A 20,192-nucleotide genomic window follows, 5' to 3' on the forward strand; every position below is an offset into this window, starting at 1 on the left:
GATGTCTAATAGTATGTATTGTGACTTTGTGCTGGTAAATAACAAACAACTAGAAGAAAAAAATACATTATCTTCCTGTCAGACTGCATTACAAGGGCTTTGATAGTTACTTCATGCTTGTAAGACTTACAGTACATAGTTCTATTAGAGAGTAATGTAATTTTCTTTTTAATCTCCAGTTCTGCTATTTCTGACAGTCATATTAAGAATAAAAGTTTTATAATTCCTGATATAATGCTAAATCTGTCTTTGATATTACACATGAGGACACAATAGGTTGTGGAATATTGAGAGTCTGGGGAAGTTTGTTGCTAGCTTGGTTTGGGGTTGGGTTTTTTGGGGGCGAGGCATAAAAAAAAAAAGGTACATATTCAGCTTTTGCATTACTAAATGAGTAACTTATTGTGTAGACATGGGATGCAATCAAGAGATCCATGAAGGATCACAGAATTAAAATGAAAGGGCAATTTTTCTAACTGAGTTTGGCTTGTGACAGTGCTCCTGACTCTATTTCTCCTTCCCTGGGTTTCTCAGAATTTCTATGCAACAGCTGCAAATTATTTATCCTCCTCTGTGTGATTCATTAAAATACTGCCTGCAACCAAACAAGATTTATTTTGAAACACATTTCACCCTGCACTCCTTTATTTCTACGTGAGGATCCACTGTGAGTTTTCCAAGTCCAGTTTTTTTTTTTCTATGCTGTTTTCAAATGATCCTTCAGGTCTGCTGTTGCCGCTTACATCACCAGGCACCTGGTATTTTTGACAAGCTACAGTAGTCAGGGTACATGTGGATCTCTCTCATCTTATATGTAGAACAATGAACCCAGAAAATACACATATTGCAATGACAGAACTAAGAGAAGGGGAGTATCAGTCCTGCAAATTCCTAGTCCTGAGTCAGGATTTGGTTCATTACATTAATGCTTGCTTGGCATATTTCTAATTTAATAATGTTCACAGAAAACAAAATACTTGCAGTTGAACAGCTACAGCTGATTTCCATTCATTAAAACAAACAAAAAAGTTTTTTAAGTAGACCTATTTGCTAGCAAGATTCCATCTACTTTTAATGACAGTATGCTAGCAAAACTGTCCTATATGTGGATCCATCTTATTTGTATTTTCCCTGTGATGCTTGATTACATAGTACTACATTACTGGAAGAACAGACCAAATTTATGCCTAGACTAAACCTGAATCTGAAATATCTATCAAGAAGACAACACGAGGATGACCTCAGACATGGCCCCTTCAGCCCTGCTAGCACTTCTCACCATCCTCTCAAGTATAGTTCAAGCACTACCTCAGCCTTGTCACTAAAAAATCCTTGTCATCAAAGATGACAGGTTTGAGAGTCCTCTCCATCCAAACACACCACGTGCAATTTAGCATAAACGTGCTTGGATTTGCACCATGAGATTTACTAACAGTTGCTTCAGCTCTTGTAGTCAAAGCTAAAATATTTTTGATACAGGACAATTTTCTGCTATAGAACCTGCCTCTTCACTGCTTATAAAAGGCAAGGTTTATGTTTGCTACTAAACTTGTCTAAGAACTTAATTTTTGTGACATGCAGAGCTGCACAAAATACAGCAAGTAAGCATCAGTATCATTTGTCTGAGCTCATGTATTTGTGCCCACTAAGCCTGCTTCACAGGCTAGAATTACTCTATCTATATAAAGTAGAAATGTATAATCGGTAATAAACATCAACATACATTTTCTTACAATGTTTTTGCTCTCTGGATGCATTGAGATCCTCAGGTATTACTGGATTAGGAGACACCAGGCAAGCAAAACTGTTTCACAGATGAAAAACAGAGAGAGCTAGAGAAAGATCAAGTAATGTGATAAAAATTGAATAAAAAATTATGGCCAAATTTGAAAGAAGAGGGTCCCTGATTTCTAACCATTTGTCTTAAATAAAAGTCTCTTTTTTCCAAAGATTTTCTTCTTTCAAAAGATTCTTTTAACATTAATATCTAAGTACTGTATTACCTGGCTGTTATGCTTTGTTTACAACGTGTGAAATTCCCTATTTACACAAAAAACCTTTATGATTAAGACATATTAATTACCTTTAAGTAAAAGACGGAATACCTAAAAAAACCTTCATATTTAATTGCATGCAATGCCTAAAACATAGCGTATTTCAGGATCAGATGACGACAAAATAAATTTGTAAATAAATAAATGCTGTCAAGCAATAAGGTTGTTCAACTTAAAGTCAGTTGGAAATTTATCCATTATGAATAAAATAATGTTAGCTAAGTAAGATGATAGGGGAACTCCTTCTCATTAGAACATTACATTTTATTTGTAATAAATAAATTTGTATTTTTGCATCATTTACAAAATGTAATTCAGATGTTTTAAATGTTAATGAGGAATCCACATTTGACGCTAAAAGAGAAGTTTTCAAAGTGAGGAACCGAACATATTCTAGAGCTACAAGGATTATTTTTGCATCTCCTATCAGTTTGATATCCGACTTATACCAATCTCACTAATCCATGCCATTAAAATTATAACATATTAAAATGATTTAATAGAAATTGGATTTTAAGGAACTAAATAGATATTATGGAAAAACTACTTTTTTTCACATGAGTTTAAATATTTAGCAGTAATTCATTTAAACATTACAAACTTCAATGACAGATATATGAAGTTAGATATTTAAAGAACACAGTCATTTAAATGGACATCTCTATCTTCTGGATGTATCAGAATAATCATGACATTGGTGTTAGTGAATTATGTGACCAAAATTACTACAATGACAGAGGATCAGGCCCCAGAGGAAGAAAAATCACAGAGCACCTCGGATGTTACTGCCACAAAGCAAGTTTGGCAGTGGTACATGCAGAAGGAGCCCCAGGATGAGTAGGGAATCTGGTCCTAATCCATGTTTTACTGGGCTAGTGCAAGCTCAGATGAAAATACCTTTCCATACTTGAGAATCACATTCCTGAACAATGAAAAAAATCAGAAGGCTAAGCATCTTTGTGTATTAAGTTCTGAAAAATACAGCCCAATTTACCAGCTTACCACTAACTTTCTTGGTAGAAATTGACTTTCTCCATGCTCTACTATGAGCCTTAAAAATAGTTATTTCACATAAATCTATTCTAATTTCAGGTGATAAATAATTGCTATATGGATAAATATTTTCTTTCCTCTTTCTAATGTGTTTGCTGCCTGACGTATATTCACAGCTTTCTCTCTTCCCCTCTCTCTGTATTTGTAAAGCTGTTAATTTTCTGAGTATGTCCAACTCTTCAAACCTGGTATTTGTTGTTTGTCTCTGGAAGAATGGGTTCCTTAACTTGACAGACTCACAGAACCACAGAAAGATAGTGGTTGGAAGGGACCTCGAAAGATCATCTAGTCCAATCCCTGCCAGAGAAGGGTCACTTACAGGAGGTCACACAAGAATGGTCCAGGCAGGTTTTGAATGTCTCCAGAGGAGGAGACTCCACAACCCCCCTGGCAGCCTGTTCCAGTGCTCTGTCACCCTCATAGTAAAAAAAATTCTCCTCGTGTTTATATGGAAACTTCTACGCTCAAGTTTATATCAATTGCTTCTTGTCCTATCATTGGGCATAACTGAGAAGAGCCTGGCACCATCCTCCTGGCTCTCTCTCTCTACATATTTATAAATATTAAGGAGGTCACCTCTCAGTATCCTCTTCTCCAAGCTGAACAGACCCAGCTCCCTCAGCCTTTCCTCATAAGGGAGATGCTCTGCTCCCGTAATCATCTTGGTTGCTCTGCACTGGACTCTTTCAAGCAGTTCCCTGTCCTTCTTGAACTGAGGGGCCCAGAACTGGACACAATATTCCAGAAGTGGCCTCGGCAGGGCAGAGTAGAGAGGGAAGAGAACCTCTCTCTACCTACTAACCACGCTCCATCTAATGCACCTGACGATGCCATTGGCCTTCTTGGCCACAAGAGCACATTGCTGGCTCATGGTCGTCCTTCCATCCATTCACCAGCACCTCCAGGTCCCTTTCACCTATACTGCTCTCCAGCAGCTCATTCCCCAATGCGTACTAGATCTTGGTGTTGTTCCTACCCAGAAGCAAGACTCAACACTTCTCCTTATTGTAATTACTATTTTCCCTGACCAACTCTCCAGCCTGTCTAGGTCCATCTGAATGGCAGCACAGCCTTCTGGGGTGTCAGCCAGTCCTCCCAGCTTTGTGTCATCAGCAAACTTGCTGAGAAGACACTCTATCCCATCACTGAGGTCACTGATAAAGATGCTAAACAGGACTAGACCCAGCATTGATCCTTGGGGGACTCCACTAATCACAGGTCTCCAGCTGGAGTCCTCACCATTGATCACCACTCTAAAAAAAATATAAAAAAAATTGGCTGAGCTGTGTTCCACCAGTGTGGGACCAAACATGAGGGGCAGGTTGAATACACACATCTTGTACTCAGGGCTGCCCAATGCCCTGGGAAGTGAAATGTGAGTGCTCTGCCCAGTCAAGGGGCCCCCTCATCCTCAGCCTGGCTTCCCAGCTCTGGGACACAGAGCCTGGGCAAGCAGAGAGGTGGGACCCAGGGACAGACCCCCAGGAATACACATTGGGATGAGCTCCTCACCTAAGCAGGTGCAGCCTGAGAAAGGTGAGAGTGTCCCTGCTGGCCAGGAGCAGCTTGCTCACCAACTTCAGTAATTCATTAATTGTCAGAGCTTTCCTTTCTTAACTTAGCATTTATAATTTCATTAGTGATCAATATACCATAGGCAAGAACATTTAACATCAATTAAAAACTGCCAGCTGTATTAGCTGCCTCTTGATGTGACCAAGGCAACTATCCTCCTTCATGCAAACACTATCATAATTGTAATTAGAAAGAAAATCTCAATCTGACACTGAAGTTGAAAGGGCAACTCCATGTTCATTAAGCACCAAGAGGAATAAAAATTGTTTTCATTCTAGTTTAGAGTATGTGGACAAAGTACAGATACTTGATCAATAAGAAAAATTATTCCCCATGACTATTCCCATCCTTTCTCACCTACTACAATATGCTCAGCCACTTCAAAAAGTAATGCAACATAATGAGTTCTTTGTGAACGATTACAACAAGCCAACACAGATAGAAATTTAATATGAAAAATGGCTTAGATTTCCCCAGGATTCCCAGACATGTTACTAGTCAAGGGGAAATAATGGTTGGAGCACTTGTGTTTTGGGAATATTTCAGATGAATTTAAACAAATAAATTGTTTGTTATCATTATCAACTAGGTCTAGACAATTTCCTAAATCCATGTGGGATTTGAAGGTAAAAATGGCAAGAAAACCTTAGATGCTGGAAAAGAACTTGTATGTATTTTCCCACCTCCATAATACTCTGAGTAAAAAAAAAACCACAAGATAAACATGAACAGTTTCAATCATGCCATGAGTACTTAACACCAACAGACGGATCTAAGAAACAGGTTTTAAAATTGCCCTTTCCCTGAAAAACATCACAGAGTTGCTCTAGACACAGATAAATGGCATTTGAGATTAATTTAGTTATTTTAGGTCTCCAAGATTATTAATTTATTTTCTGTTAAAAGCACTTGTATGAAATTAGGGACACACTCCTTTATATGCAAGCTCTTTGTGGAAAAATAAAAAGCAAAAAAAAAAAGTTGTGCAATTGTCTCCTACCTGTCAGTCTGAAATATCATTAGTTTAGAACAACTAGTATTTTCCTATTTTTACAACCCCACATAATTTAAAATTTAATTTTCCGACTTTAAAAATGTCATGCATATGTGCTGAAAAACTTGTTTAGCAATTTCTTTAGGCATATTTCCAGTCCTTCCCAGTGCTTAAGAAGAACACAGATGTTTCTTCACACATGTGCATGTGTGTGCAGATGCACATTTCGGAAGTATAGGCAGGAAAAGAAATGGAGTAATTCAGTAACTCAGAGAACTTAAATTACATATTTAAAGAAGCACATAAGTATGTCAAAATGTAAAACCTTTGTATTTTACCCTTTCATGACTTGATTTTTTGCTTAAGAACATCTAAATACCATATTTTTTATAACAGATGCTTAACAATTTTTTTTCTATTGTCTAATTTGTTTTACTTACCTTTTCTGACCTTTCATTCCCCTAAGTTAATGTGCTATTACTTCAGCTGCACAGCACAATATATAGTTGTAGAATGTCATACTGAAATCTACTGAAAGTAGCTTTTATGGAATATTATCTAATAATAACTGAGGACAACATGTGACTGCATAGCACTGCCACTTTTGATACCTTTATGACACAGCAACACTTCACAAAAGTATTCACAATTCAAGTGAGACCTGGTCAAGTAAGACTGATCCATTCAAGTAAAAAAAAACAAAAGCAAAAAATAAATTCAATGCTAAACTCTCACAAATACTTCCGTATTATTTTGCCTAAAAACTTTTCCAAGAATGTTGGGAAAATGTAACAAAGATTCTGTGAAACAGTCACTGTTGAAGCATTCGTGCCTGGTATGACTTTCTTCTGGGTCCACTGTGAAAAACGTGTGATCTTGCTTAGTGATCTTTCATCCTGATTTCCCAAGGAAACAGTGCTTATGCAATCAGGGACTGTTTCTGTATGTTTGTTTATTTTAATTTGCTGGTTTCCTCCAAATAACTTCTGAACCTGTTAAAGAGTTTCAGCCACAGGAGACAAAGGAGCAGCAGTCTCAGTAAACTTTGCCCCTGTAAACTTAATGAAAAAGCACATTGGCAATAAAACAGAGAGAGAGAGACTTCATGCACTTCAGAAAATGCCAAGTGCAAGATCAACCCCACTAAGCACCAGGAAGGCCACAGCAGTGAAGCACCCACAATAGACTGCTCCCTGTTAGAGATAACATGAGGGCAGACAGGGACAGGCTTCATCCAGGCAGCTTTGATGCACTGATTGCTGTGGAGGGTGGGAAAAATAGTAGTGTGGATACTAGGTCAGACACACACAGTTTTGTGCCAGCTGACATCAGGATGAGAGCCTAAGATTTAGATTTTTAGTCTAGATCTTGAAATTGATCTGGAGCACCTGGCCCAACAACTTTAGTCCTTGTCCCTATTAACATCATGGCTGGTCAAATATTCTCAAGCATAAAAAGACCTTCCACAACTGTTTCTAATTATAAACTGTTTCTAATATTACTTTGCTACACACTGCTCAGAGACATCAATGCCTTTGGGCCAGGCTCCATACCATACACTGCCATGATACCAAATATCTGCTTTTGACTTGGCAATCTACACTACCTCGTGATTCCTCAGGTAACAGCAATGGTTAACTCCACTGTCCATAAGTTAAAAATAAACAAATAACAATTTAAAAATAATAATAATAATAATAATAATCTAACTATAAGTCACAGATTTTTCTACTGAATATATTGTTCCAATTTATGGAATAACTATACCATCAAATCATATAGACGTAATTTTTCAATTGTCCAGAACTTCCAAATCACTATTTTAACTAAATGAGAGCTTCTGGATTGCTGAGACTTAATTGACAAGACTATCTCACCATTTCATTGCTTTGAAAGCCCACTTTGCCTTTCTTCTATGTTATGAAACATACAAAGCATATGAAAAACCTGGATGGAGGGTTGTGTCCCCTAAAAACCCAGTATCAGATCTCCTACTGCAGTAACACAATTTAAGACATCTCAAATAGAAATTTTGTGATTCTGATGCTATGGTTAAAAAAAAATATATGCAGTTTTCTGGGAAGTATGCAGAAACAAAACCAAACCAATTTTGGAAAAAAAAACAACATTGCATTTCATACATAACACAAAGAGTTCTACAATCCTTTTACTTTGGGCGGAATCAACTCTGTCTCAGTCTTAGAATGGAGAGATAAGGAGCAAACGACTTATATTTCTTGGTTTGTTTATATAAAGGTGGATAAAATGAAGAGTCCCAGTTTTAGACAACTACTCTGTGAGGTCCCTCACTTTTGTAACATGGTGTTGCGAAATACCAGTACTTGGAAGGACTGACACTTCTGTAATCCAGTTCCTGTTGTGACATGCACAATAAAATAATATAATAAAATAAAATAATACGGGGAAAGTTGTCCCTCACTTACTGGAGTTGGGCTTCAAGCCATTCTCTGATCAAAAAAGTTTTTGAGCACTGCAGGATGGGGGAGAGCCAGAACAACCAAGTCACTCAGTTCCACTTAAAATTTACTTCTCCTCTACAGTTCTGAAGTCTGGCATTAAACTATTTCATTCTTCATGTAAGTTAACACTCTTCTGGCTCATGATCTCATGGTAACCACAGGAGAATTATAGATACACATGATTCTTTTCCCTATGGCATTCACATTACTAATTTTTTGTTCTGAACAGGACCACAAGGAGCACAATGCCAAATTAAACAAGTAATCATTACCTCCAGCATACCCAAATTTCTAAGCACCTTACAACTTAACATTATCCTAAAGTAAGATGCATTTTCCTGCTACTGTACTTGCTTTGATTCTCTACCTCCCCTTTCAGGCAAGGAATAAAGGTCTGTACTGGTCCATTTTGATAAGCCATGAACATTGACAGCAGTTGATGTCATGGTTCTCCATTTTAAGTACCTGAAGTACCACTCAGAATTAGCTTGTATGGAAAAGGCAAAGCAGAGGAAACCTTTGTGGCACAGGAGCACTCAGTCAGATGTCCTTCATTCACACCCACCTCCTAGTAGGCTATTCCAGCTGTTCCCACCCAGCTGAACCTTGGACTTTGCAGATATTGAGAAGTGTTTGAGGTGAGAGAAAAAGAAACACAGCATGAGTCTGATAAGAATGTCATCACCGGAATTCTAGTCTTTGCTTCAATGACCACTTACAGATTTTTATTAATGCCATGGCCAAATAGCATTATATACAGGAGATGATACTCATTTTGTCTGCAATGTTCTGAAAAATAGATATAATAAAATTAAGAAGGTTTAGATAGTGATGACACTTGAGGTTACCCAGCTAAGGCTTTTTTTTGTCTTCTGTCAATACCATTTGCAATGTCTTTTCAGGTTGAATTATTTCTCTAACTAGAAAACTGATAATGTACATGCTCAGTATCATTCCCCAAAGTAAATTAAGCTGTAAAAAATAAAAAAAAAAAACCCAAGGAAAATACCTTCCTCTATTTCTAAACACTAAAGCTTTACTTGCAGTACATTAGGATTTAATTTACTAATTTCCCTTCTTGCAATAAATTTTCAATCCTATCCTCTATCCTAATTTTTTTTGTCTAATATTTGCAAACTTTATAAATGTCATATCATTGTTACAGCTAAGATTAACCAGTTAGTAAATAATACACAACTACTCTTCATTCCATACCATTTAATATTGCCAATATTAAAGAAGTACTTTTTACATCTACAAATCTATGCAGAGAAAACAGTAACTTTTACACACCCTTTACATAACTGTTCCGTTAGGTTTACCTGAACCATTAGCTTTACCTGAACCCTCCAAGGTGCAGTTAGAATATTCAGTTCTCAGTATCATATACTTACCCACCTTATTAGACAACTATAAAGAGCAAGCACATCGCACACATATATAGTAAAATATTAACAAAAGTTGGTTTTAGTATAGGGTTTTTTGTATATGGAAATATTCATACAATATATAATACATTCATGGATCCAAAAATGTAACAACTACTTCATATCAACAGTTCTATATAATGAAGGTATTCTTACAAAGCAATATAAAAATAATCGAGCTTAAGCTGCAGCAGATGTTTTAAGAGACACAATATAATTACTCATTTTAGATGCACTGGCAAAGAAGTTGCTTAGAGACATAAATTGAAGCCTTTAAGACTTGCTCACATGAATATTCTCAAATGAGTGACCTATATATACAGAAAGCAGTGTTACTACAGTATAGCTGTTACTGCTTATTTGTTCACTTGAAACTTCTGAATGTTTTCTTCCCAACTCATCAGTTGCTCCTGAGCTCTTCTTACTCCCTCAAAATACTGACTAGAAATACAGTCACGTAGCTCTATCAATGTCATTGTCTGCTTCAGTGATAAATGCTGTCAAATTTCTTTAGAATATATTTAAATTTAGAATAGAATTAAAAATAGAATTAAAATGGAAGCATTGGAAACCACTGAGTTAAATTACCTAAACTATATGCAGGTATATTAGTGTTACTGTTACATATAGCAGTCTTCACTGTGATAGTGTACATAGTGTAGTACAAGTCTTTGACTGGATGTTTATTTTAGTTCCAAATTGAGCTTTTCTGTGTTTTCCAAGTCCATTCCCCTTCACTCATTTTTATGCTGTTTCTTAACTTGATGACTGCCTAGAAACCCTCCAATAGAGTTCAGAACATCTCAACTTTATTATCTGATGTTTGTTTTTACATTTAAAATATAAAGACTTTTTAATTGAAGGTGGAATGAGGCTCATCAGTTACTTACAGTCTCTCCAGGGATCTCAGTCCAAAGAAAGAGCCATTCTTCAACCATAGGATCTTGTTGTTACTCAGAATCCTGTAAGTCAGGAAAGAACATGGTTAATGGAACATGATAATTCCACTGATGAAAAATATGCAATTACCATTAATGATGGCTGTGTAAAATAATAATCACAAAATTCTCTGCTTCATTTGCATTTTCCCATCATAACAGTAAGTAAAGATTACCATTTCCTGAAGTGCATAGTTTCTTCTTTATTAAATAAAAGCACATTCAAGAAATATGCCAATAAACGAATTTTGGCTTCAACTTTAAAACTACAACACTGACAAATGCCCACATGCCACTGGTACATTCTAAATTACCACTGGCAAAGGTACTTGTTTACTTCCCAGTCAGCAAAAGGCTGATGAAGCTGGGGACATGTTAAAACATTTCTACTAGATTAGAGGATAATACAGGCAATTTGCAGTGGGTGCTGTGGCAGGGCTGTAAAAATAATTTATATTAAATGGTTGAAAGATACAGAGCAATGCAATGTGGTTTAGAAGCTCAAGAAATATCTTTTTCAATAGATCTAATGATTACTCAATGCACAGAATAAGTATTTTTCTCTGAAAAAAATTAATTCAAACTCCTTGAGAAATTATTTTTAATGTAAAATTTACAATAAATTATACTTGTCAAGTTCACAAAAATCTGTTTCAAAATAAGAGACATAGTTTCTTCCTTTCAAAATAAACTTTATGCTCTTAACTAGAAAACCTAAGACACTGTTAATAGTTTTTCTTATTTTTGCAAAGTTTTAAAACAATCTGTTCAGGAAGGCTATTTAAGCAATCTTATCATTTCTTATTGTATATGAACAGTAAGTGCTTTGTTCCAACATACATCTATCTCAAGCCCAGGTGCAAAATACAATATGTAACACTGACCCATACTGAAACAGAAAATATTTTTTGATGTAGAAAAGTGAAAATACTGTTATGCTAGTAACATTTTGACAGTTATTCAAGTTATTTCCAAAATTCATCAACACGTGTAAAAGTATTGTGATGTAATTTTATGGCCCAGTGTCAGAGAATGTGGAGAACAGAGCAGCTCAAATCTGACCTGCATATTATTACACAGTTGTTACAGAATACACTTGTGCAGCAATGATACTCCCAGAACCAGTCAGCATAACACTCAAGTGGCAATTTCAGATCAGTCATGAACACTCATGCACACAGAAGGCTGTTTATGATAAAAATTAAACACACTCCAATATACACACAGCCTATTGCCATCAACTAAGAAATTCCACATCTCACAAGGTCTTCCTAGCGAGATCCTACTCAGATGAAAAATCAATTGTATGACAAGCTATTTCATTACCAAAGTTCCACTGACATCTTAGCAATATATTTCAGCAATGACATGTTGAAAGACCTCAACTGTATGAATTTGTCTTATTTTTCAGATTTTATGAGCTTTTTTAGTCATACATTGACAAAATTTGAAAATTGTTTCAAAATTCTGCTATCTGAAACAGAAAGTGTAAATACATAAAGTGTTCTATTATTTTATTCTTTCATTCACCTTCTCTTCTGAGGCTGCACAGAACTTGTGTCAATCAAGAAAAAATGAAGTTCCAAAACTAAAATTGCCTTGGCTTGGAAAGATTAATCTCATAAATTCTTCTTCACATTGGGTCATTTGGGTATATTTTGTGTTACAGAGACTCCAGCTTTGAGGTTCATTACAATGACAGTAGATATAAATATTATATTTGGACAGTTCTGCAAAGCCTGATTTGCGAAGAAACATGCAGTTCAGAACTCTCATCTGGCCTAAATACACATATCTCTGCCTTTGAAAAATATTCTTGGTGCCAATTTGTTTTTCCAGCTTTCTATTCATTCTGCCCAGAAAAAAAGAGGGCAGTCTGAACTTTGATGGCAACTCCAAGAAAATGCAACACAAGTCAGCAGCACACAGGTCTCCTCTCTACTTCTGGGTCTCCTTCTGTACAGCCTTAAGCAAGTAGACTGAAACCAGTACCATTAAATCACATAGGACAAATTAATTGAAATTAAAGAGACCTATCTAACCAATAACATATCACAAAATAAAGGAAGACATTTAGTTCATAAATATACCACTCAGTAAACAAAGCTCATGATCTCCAATACTGCTATCTCATTTAGTATTTGCTTTTTTTTTTTTTTCCTCAAAGATAAGATGAGTCTTGAAAAATTTAAGACACCAAGAAAATAAGAAACAATCATATTATGGAAATTTACTATGTAAATTTGAGTTTCTCAATGAAACCTTTCAAATCTTTATACCAGACTTTCACAGCGACTTTCACACAGAGATTAGGTTTCAAAAACTAAGTTATCTTCAGGCCTTTCTGTCCTCTACAGTGCCAACTAAAATTTAGGTTTTATAAACAAATACGGGTATTATAGTTAAACTATGATTCTTTTCCTGTTCAGAATCACAGCTATAGAGAATCCTACAGTTGTAACAAGGTCCATGGGGGACAAAACCAAAGTACCTTCTCTAACAATTAATACAAGTTAGCTACATTTCATTCAGCTGGTTGGGCTCCTACATAGGAAGAATGTACCTGGTTTTAATTAGCTTTAGTGATGTTCACGAACTTGCAATGGGCTGCTATCAAGAAGGATTTGGTTTGTACTGATTCAGAGAATTGTCAGAATTGAAAGGAACCTGTACAGATCATCTAGTCCAACCCCCAAACTCATTCTGTGAATATTAAGAATTAATTAACATTAATTAATAATTTTCAGGGTTGGAAGAGATCTTTAAGATCATCTCATGCCAAACCTCCTGCTATGGGCAGGGACATCTCCCACTAGATCAGGATTCTCGGAGTCCAGCCTGGCCTTAAAAACTTCCAGGGATGGGGCTTCCACCACTTCTCTGAACAAGCTGTTCCTGTCTCACCACCCTCATTGTCAAGAACTTCTTCCTAACATCTTATCTAAATCTACCCTCCTCTAGTTTGAATCCATTCCCCCTCGTCCTATCACTGCCTGACATCCTAAAAAGTCCATCACCACCTTTCTTGTAGGACCACATCAGATACTGGAAGCTACAATAAGGTCTTCACGAAGCCTTCCCCTCTCCAGACTAAATAACCCAAATTCTCTCAGTATGTCCTCATAACTTCAATGGAAAATTTAAATCATATTATTGAATCACAATAGTGAATCATTTTCTAAGTTTTTGATGCAACTCACAACATTCTTCCATTCCGAGGACATTTACTGTAGGAATGAAGGGATGAAAAATTTGGTTATTGTGTTCAATATTCTAACTCAGAAATTAGGCTAAACTACAGATGATGAAAAATCTTTTCAAGTAAACAATTCCTGGTGAAACTGTGGCTCTCGGTGCTGAAACTACACTCAATAATTTTGTATTACATATTCAGGAGAGTAACAGAATGGACATGAAATGTATGAAGTGTGGCTGAAATAGTTAAGTATCTCTTTTCCCTGGAACACAGTCACCTGCTTACAGGCAGGTGTTTGTAACGACACCTGCAGAACTCTTTCATGAAAATAGACCATGAAGACATCCTTCTCTTGTACTAACAGATGGAAAGGTTCAGTCAATAAATGAATAAGAAAAAAGCTGCCATTTATGTCTTTGATTTTGGATAGCTTATAACGTAATAATAATGTTCAGATGTAACAGAAACTGAGTCTCTTATAATAAAAGATTAAATATACTTGTATCTTTAAAACAAATCACCACCATGCACCTGTTATGATTAAGTATTTCTCACATTTATTCACAGCATTTTCACTTGTCTCTTTTTTTTTTTTTCTGATGTGCTTGTGAATCACAGCAATAAATATTGCTACATACTGCAGCTAGGCAGTATGGCTGGTTTATAATAGCAGCAGTTTACAGCTGGTTTAAATAATTATCAGTTTCTAGTTATGTGCTAAGAATCTCACGTTTTAAATATTTTACTTTGACTATAGAAGCAATAAGCAAATAAGCAACCTTTACTTCAGAGAAGTTATTTTCCAAAACTAGAATCCATCTCAAGTTTTAATTTAAAAAATAAATACATGTTTCATGGGGAAACCTTCTGAAACAGCATTTATTTTAAAGTTCAAGTTTGCAAACTGCCCTTGCACTATATATAATGATCCAAGCCCCAAGTAACCCGGGGTCAAAATGGTGGTACTTTCTGACCTAGACCTCATGGCATATATCTTAAAATAGTCCTGGAGAGCAATCCACTAGCCAGCACCACATTATAAACTGTTTGCCCACTTCACTGATCTTTTCACAACTTATGTCTCTGCTGCCTCTTCTCCCAAGACACTCTAGGGACAGTTTAACCCAGGGAGCATATTCAGAACTTAACTGCACACCAAGTTTGTCCTTCCTGGCCCTGTGCAGCAGGCCCTTCAGCACTATTTCTGGACTCTGGAGCCTTCAAACACTCTCATGACCTACAGTAATATTGTAAAGTATGTAAAGTATGTACATGCAATTTCACAGCAAAGAGCATGCTAACAACTGAGAAGCATGGATGGTCAACAAGCCATTGCTTACCCTACCTTCTGTACCTCTTTCTTTAGCAATAGACATATGGAATTGTTCAAATGGGCTACAAGCCATCTCTCTGGTTTTCTTTCCGGTAATCCCATTAGAAATAAACAAACACAAATTCAACACAGTGTGCTGAACTGGAGGCTATGACTTTTGCTGCTGTGAAACTATGAAAAGTGCAAACAAACATAGAGACCCCTTAAGAAGTGGGAAAGAATCTTTTCACCATGCCTTCAAGGTCAATGGACTTGGGTGCATTGAGAATTCGAAAGGAAGCTGGTATTGAATTCTACCCATAGTGGTGATGCATAGTGATCATATGAGGAAGTATGATCCATTACTGAAAAGACATATTTCCTCTGATATACCCACAGAGGAAAATAAACAGAAACAAAAAGGGAAAAAGGGGGAAAAAGGGGGAAAAAGGGGGAAAAAGGGGGAAAAAGGGGAAAAAGGGGGAAAAAAAGGGGAAAAAAGGGGGAAAAAAGGGGAAAAAAAAAGGGAAAAAAAAGGGAAAAAAAGGGAAAAAAGGGAAAAGGGGAAAAAAGGGGAAAAAAAGGGAAAAAAAGGGGAAAAAGGGAAAAAAGGGAAAAAAAGGGGAAAAAAGGGAAAAAAGGGAAAAAAGGGGAAAAAAGGGGAAAAAAGGGGAAAAAGGGAAAAAAAAAAAAAAAAAAAAAAAAAAGGGAAAAAAAAAAAAAAAAAAAAGAAAAAAAAAAAAAAAAAAAAAGGGAAAAAAAAAAAAAAAAAAAAAAAAAAAAAAAAGGGGAAAAAAGGGGAAAAAAAAAAGGGGAAAAAAGAAAAAAAAAAAAAGGGGAAAAAAAAAAAAAAAAAAAAAAAAAAAAAAAAAAAAGGGGGAAAAAAGGAAAAAAAAAAAAAAAAACAAAGAAAAAAAAAGAAAAAAAAAAAAAAAAAAAAAAAAAAAAAAAAGGGAAAAAAAAAAAAAAGGGGAAAAAGAAAAATAAAAAAAAAAAAGGGAAAAAAAAAAAAAAAAAAAAAAAAAAAAAAAAAGGGAAAAAAAAAGGAAAAAAGGAAAAAGGGAAAAAAAAAAGAAAAAAAAAACAGGGGAAAAAAGGGGAAAAAAGGGGAAAAAAGGGGAAAAAAGGGGAAAAAAGGGAAAAAAGGGAAAAAAAGGGAAAAAAAGGGAAAAAAAAGGGAAAAAAAGGGAAAAAAAGGGAAAAAAAAGGAAAAAAGGGAAAAAAAGGGAAAAAAAAGGAAAGAGAAAACAAATTTTTACAATCCCAAACTTCATGAAAAAGAGTAAAATGCCAACTTCCACCTGTTTTCTGCTGGGCAGACCAGGAACTGATTCAAGCCAGTACTGACCCAGGCCTATGTTTATGCTGAACAGTTGGCATTTAATAAATTAATCCTACTGAAACAGTTTCTCTAAGACCCTCTCTCTGAGACCAGATGAAACCATGCTGAAGTACTACAAGAGACATCAAACAGGAAATCAAGAGTACCTGTCCCTAATGTGCACTTCCTTTTAATTTCTGTTTGTTTTTCAGCTTCTTGAGTGAAAAGATATCTTAGATGAATATCCAAGATCATTTGACAAAAGACAGAGAGGTCAGTCCATTAGGATTGTACGCCTGCTACCTCTGTGTAGGAGTTGTGTTAAGAAATTGTGTTTCAAGTTCTGCAGTTTCTCTTACATACTGATTTAAGTTCAAGCAGAGGAGAATATCTTTGATTTTAAAACAAAAAAATTAAGTACTAATAGTACTTAATTATCTACATGGACGTCTGGATAACAGCTAATGTGGTTTAAGCTCTTTATTCTCATTACACGTGGCATGCAGTAAGATACAAAAGTACTGTGAGCTATGAAATACTTGGACAGTGCTGGGAAAAAATGTCTGAGAAGAGCATTTAATTTCTTTATGGTATCAGAATAAGACCAGGATAATTTATAATGAAATACTATAGTGTGAAATGAAAAATTGCTTTTAAAGTTATAACTTAAAAGGTTTTGCCTCCTTGTTAACCTTGTTAACCTGGAGCTGTCATAAAATATGGGTAGTAACTGCACTACTTTTTTCCTCCACATTGTAGACTAAAGCTGAGTTACAAACTAAGACTTCAAGGTTGAATCAGAACAATACAGATAAAGTGGAAGTCATAGAACAATAACAGAATTGATTGAATAAGTGAAAAGAGAAAAATGATTAACAGCTCCCCAAATGAATGGCATGTGACACTTAACTATTTTCATAAAATAACAGAAAGGAGGAAAAAAGGAGGAATATCAGATTTATAAATTTAAAACAGCTATAAGCCAATGAAACGGTAACAGGGTCCTAATTATCCTTCTAATTAGAACAGTAACAACTTAAAAGGTATTTCCAGATCTTGGAACTATCTGATAATAGTAAAAGAAGCAATGAAACTATAAGCATCAAGAAATTTCCCTGTAGAAAATTATTTAAAGTCCTTCCAAAACTGCAAAGAAATGCCAACAGACTATCATACATTTAATGGAATATAAGAGAAACTAAGAGACTACTCATGCAATGGAAACACAATACTGCTTTTGTGAGAAGCCAGTGTCCAGTAGTCTCACTTTCAGTAATTCAAAATATAAGGCAAATTTTTATTTTTGTTGGTTTGGTGTTCATACTGGTAGCTTCTCATCAATAGCTCTCTAGGGTGATAGCAGAGACTGCTAGGCCACATTCCAAACAATGCCAGAGATTTCTTGCATAAATCATCACACAAACTAATTTAAGTAACTAAAATCATAGTAAAGAGAATTTCTCTGTAGACAATGTGAAAATTCAAACAGTAAAACAAACTATCAACATCACTATCAGTACACACGTCATCCTCTCCCTAATACTGGTTCAGTGGTATTAATGCATTAACAAAAGAAAGCAGCAAGGTCACATTCACGTTGAAATCTTAGTATTACTTCGTAACAGTGGGGAGTTAAGAGTTCCCAGCTTTTGAAAAAAGTCCCCTCCACTACAGGGTGATACTCATTAACTGAACAGGACAAGAAGCAGCAGGAATCAAAGCATTACTAATAGGACTGGAAGTACTTCAGAAAAGGAATGTGGGTTTCTATGATATGACTGCTCTCAAGTACCAGCAAATTTCTGAAATAGATGATTCTCTTAAGTAAAACATTTCTTTCAACAAGAACTTTGAGATGCAAAGGTTTTATGTATAGATTGGTGAAGTATCATACCGGACTCAACGCTCAAAGTTTAATCAATTGTACTCAATAAAGTCAACACCTGGAAAACTTATGACATTAGTGGATAATTGTAGAAAAAGGTTTGACAATAAAAACAGTGAGTAGAATAAAATTATTTATTGCTATTTCCTGAAATCATAGAATACTGAAGTGCTGAGGATATAAAAATGTGATGAGTCATTAATATTTTAATGCATGTACATGTATTTATAACATCATTAAACTGTGTAGGTAAGTCTTGCTTTTAGAAGTTTTGAACTTGAGTGCAGATAACTTTTTCAAATGTAATCTGAAAAAACTAACAAATGATCTCTTGATAAGATAGCATTTTCATTACATCTTTTGAAAAAGAGATAATTTTATCTAACAGAACTATACCTATGGCTGCATGGTTTTTATTTGAGAACAGTTACGTGTGTTTAACTTTCTGTGATGGGTCCCACTGAGTCTAGCAGAATTATTTACATGAATTACATTTATTGTGTGCATTAGTTTGCAGAGATCAAAGATTCTACTGTCAACATTTTCTTTGGATAAAGGGAGGAATTGTTCAAAGCTCTGTCTGAAATGAAAGGAAATCCTTATGTCTGAACTTTTAATAAAACACCATTTCTACAAGCATATATAGGCAATTGGTGACAGCATGGGTCTGCATGCCTTGTTCATGGTTTTGCCTTTTACACACTGCACAGACTTTATTCAATAAAAATACACTTAAAATGCCTTTTTGTGGGAAATATGAGTGATACAGAATGTAAAAATAAATTCTGAGAACGCTGCTGTACTATGAAGATAGATTTAGTGAAGTTATTATTCATAGGAGAACTAGTTTTTGATTTGCTTGTCATTCAACTTGCTTGACACTATGGGGAAATTACATTCTTGTATTTGTTTCTTTTACATAACTTTTAGTTGCAAAAAACACCAGGAGGAGCAGACCAGCTGAGTGAACAATGCAGAACAATGTTCAGTTTTAAGCATTTCAGTTTGCTCAGCACCAGTAAGACCAGAGCTGAGAAGCACATTTATCCAGTAGGACAGGAATTTTTACACTCATCTCAGTTGGGCTAAGGAACTCATTTAGATTCCTTAGATGGTTACTAGATAACCTTAGACGGTTACTGCAGGTAATTGACCACGGAGATTCATGGCAAGGTCAACACAACAACATGTCCTTCCATTCTCCTGGGCTTACACTGCTGCTCAGCCAAAATATCATCAGCATCCCAATCTGCCTTGCAGCTTTCAGAGGGGAGTCAAAGCTGTTAATTACATTGCCTATAGTATATGCAGGTGGCTTTACTCCATAAATAAATTCTGAATCCTTGTCTAAGTTCACGAATTTTAATAAAATTAACTAAATTATAATTCAATATAATAATAATTCCAATACTAATCCCAAATAAAATCAAACCAGAAGTTCAATCCAGACAGCACAGAGGTATTCCGATCATATACCTACTGCAGTGACTAGATAGTTATGGCAAAAATCAGGATTATCACAACAAGGATCAGACCAAGGAGCCTGAATATGCAGACCCTGAAGATGCAGACCCTGACCTTTACCTCAATCTCAATCTAATTTCCCTGAGGTGGGACCCCTTAAATATATGAATAATATTTTTATTAAGGGTTATATAGCAAAATCACCAATGCGTACCCTACAGGCTGAATGTGGTTTATTTGTGGGACAGTGCCTCCCTTTTAACTCATTTTTTCAGGATGCATATGTCACAAATGATACCATAACAGTAACCATATAATCCCAGTTCTATACTGCCTACCCAATCAAAACTGAAAAATATTACAACATAACATTTATTACAAACAATCTGTACAGAATTTCCACTGCTTACTGGACAACTTCTCATTATTAAAGAGTTTATTTCCAAAACTCCCCATGCTAGTATTTTATTACTGAAGATACATTCAGAAAGAA

The 20,192-nt window shown here is 35.5% G+C and overlaps 1 protein-coding gene across 1 annotated transcript in view; it reads right to left on the reverse strand.

Annotated features, from left to right (window-relative positions):
• The window catches only part of LOC103535886 (adhesion G protein-coupled receptor A3), a 250,606-nt gene that overhangs the window by 201,557 nt on the left and 28,857 nt on the right, over positions 1-20,192 (reverse strand). Inside the window, exon 2 of the mRNA XM_030453634.1 lies at positions 10,474-10,545. Within this exon, the coding sequence (XP_030309494.1) occupies positions 10,474-10,545 (72 nt within the window). The remainder of the gene's footprint in view (positions 1-10,473; positions 10,546-20,192) is intronic.

Source organism: Calypte anna, chromosome 6, assembly GCF_003957555.1.
Source record: "Calypte anna isolate BGI_N300 chromosome 6, bCalAnn1_v1.p, whole genome shotgun sequence".
In the NCBI taxonomy this organism is placed as follows: Eukaryota; Metazoa; Chordata; class Aves; order Apodiformes; family Trochilidae; genus Calypte; species Calypte anna.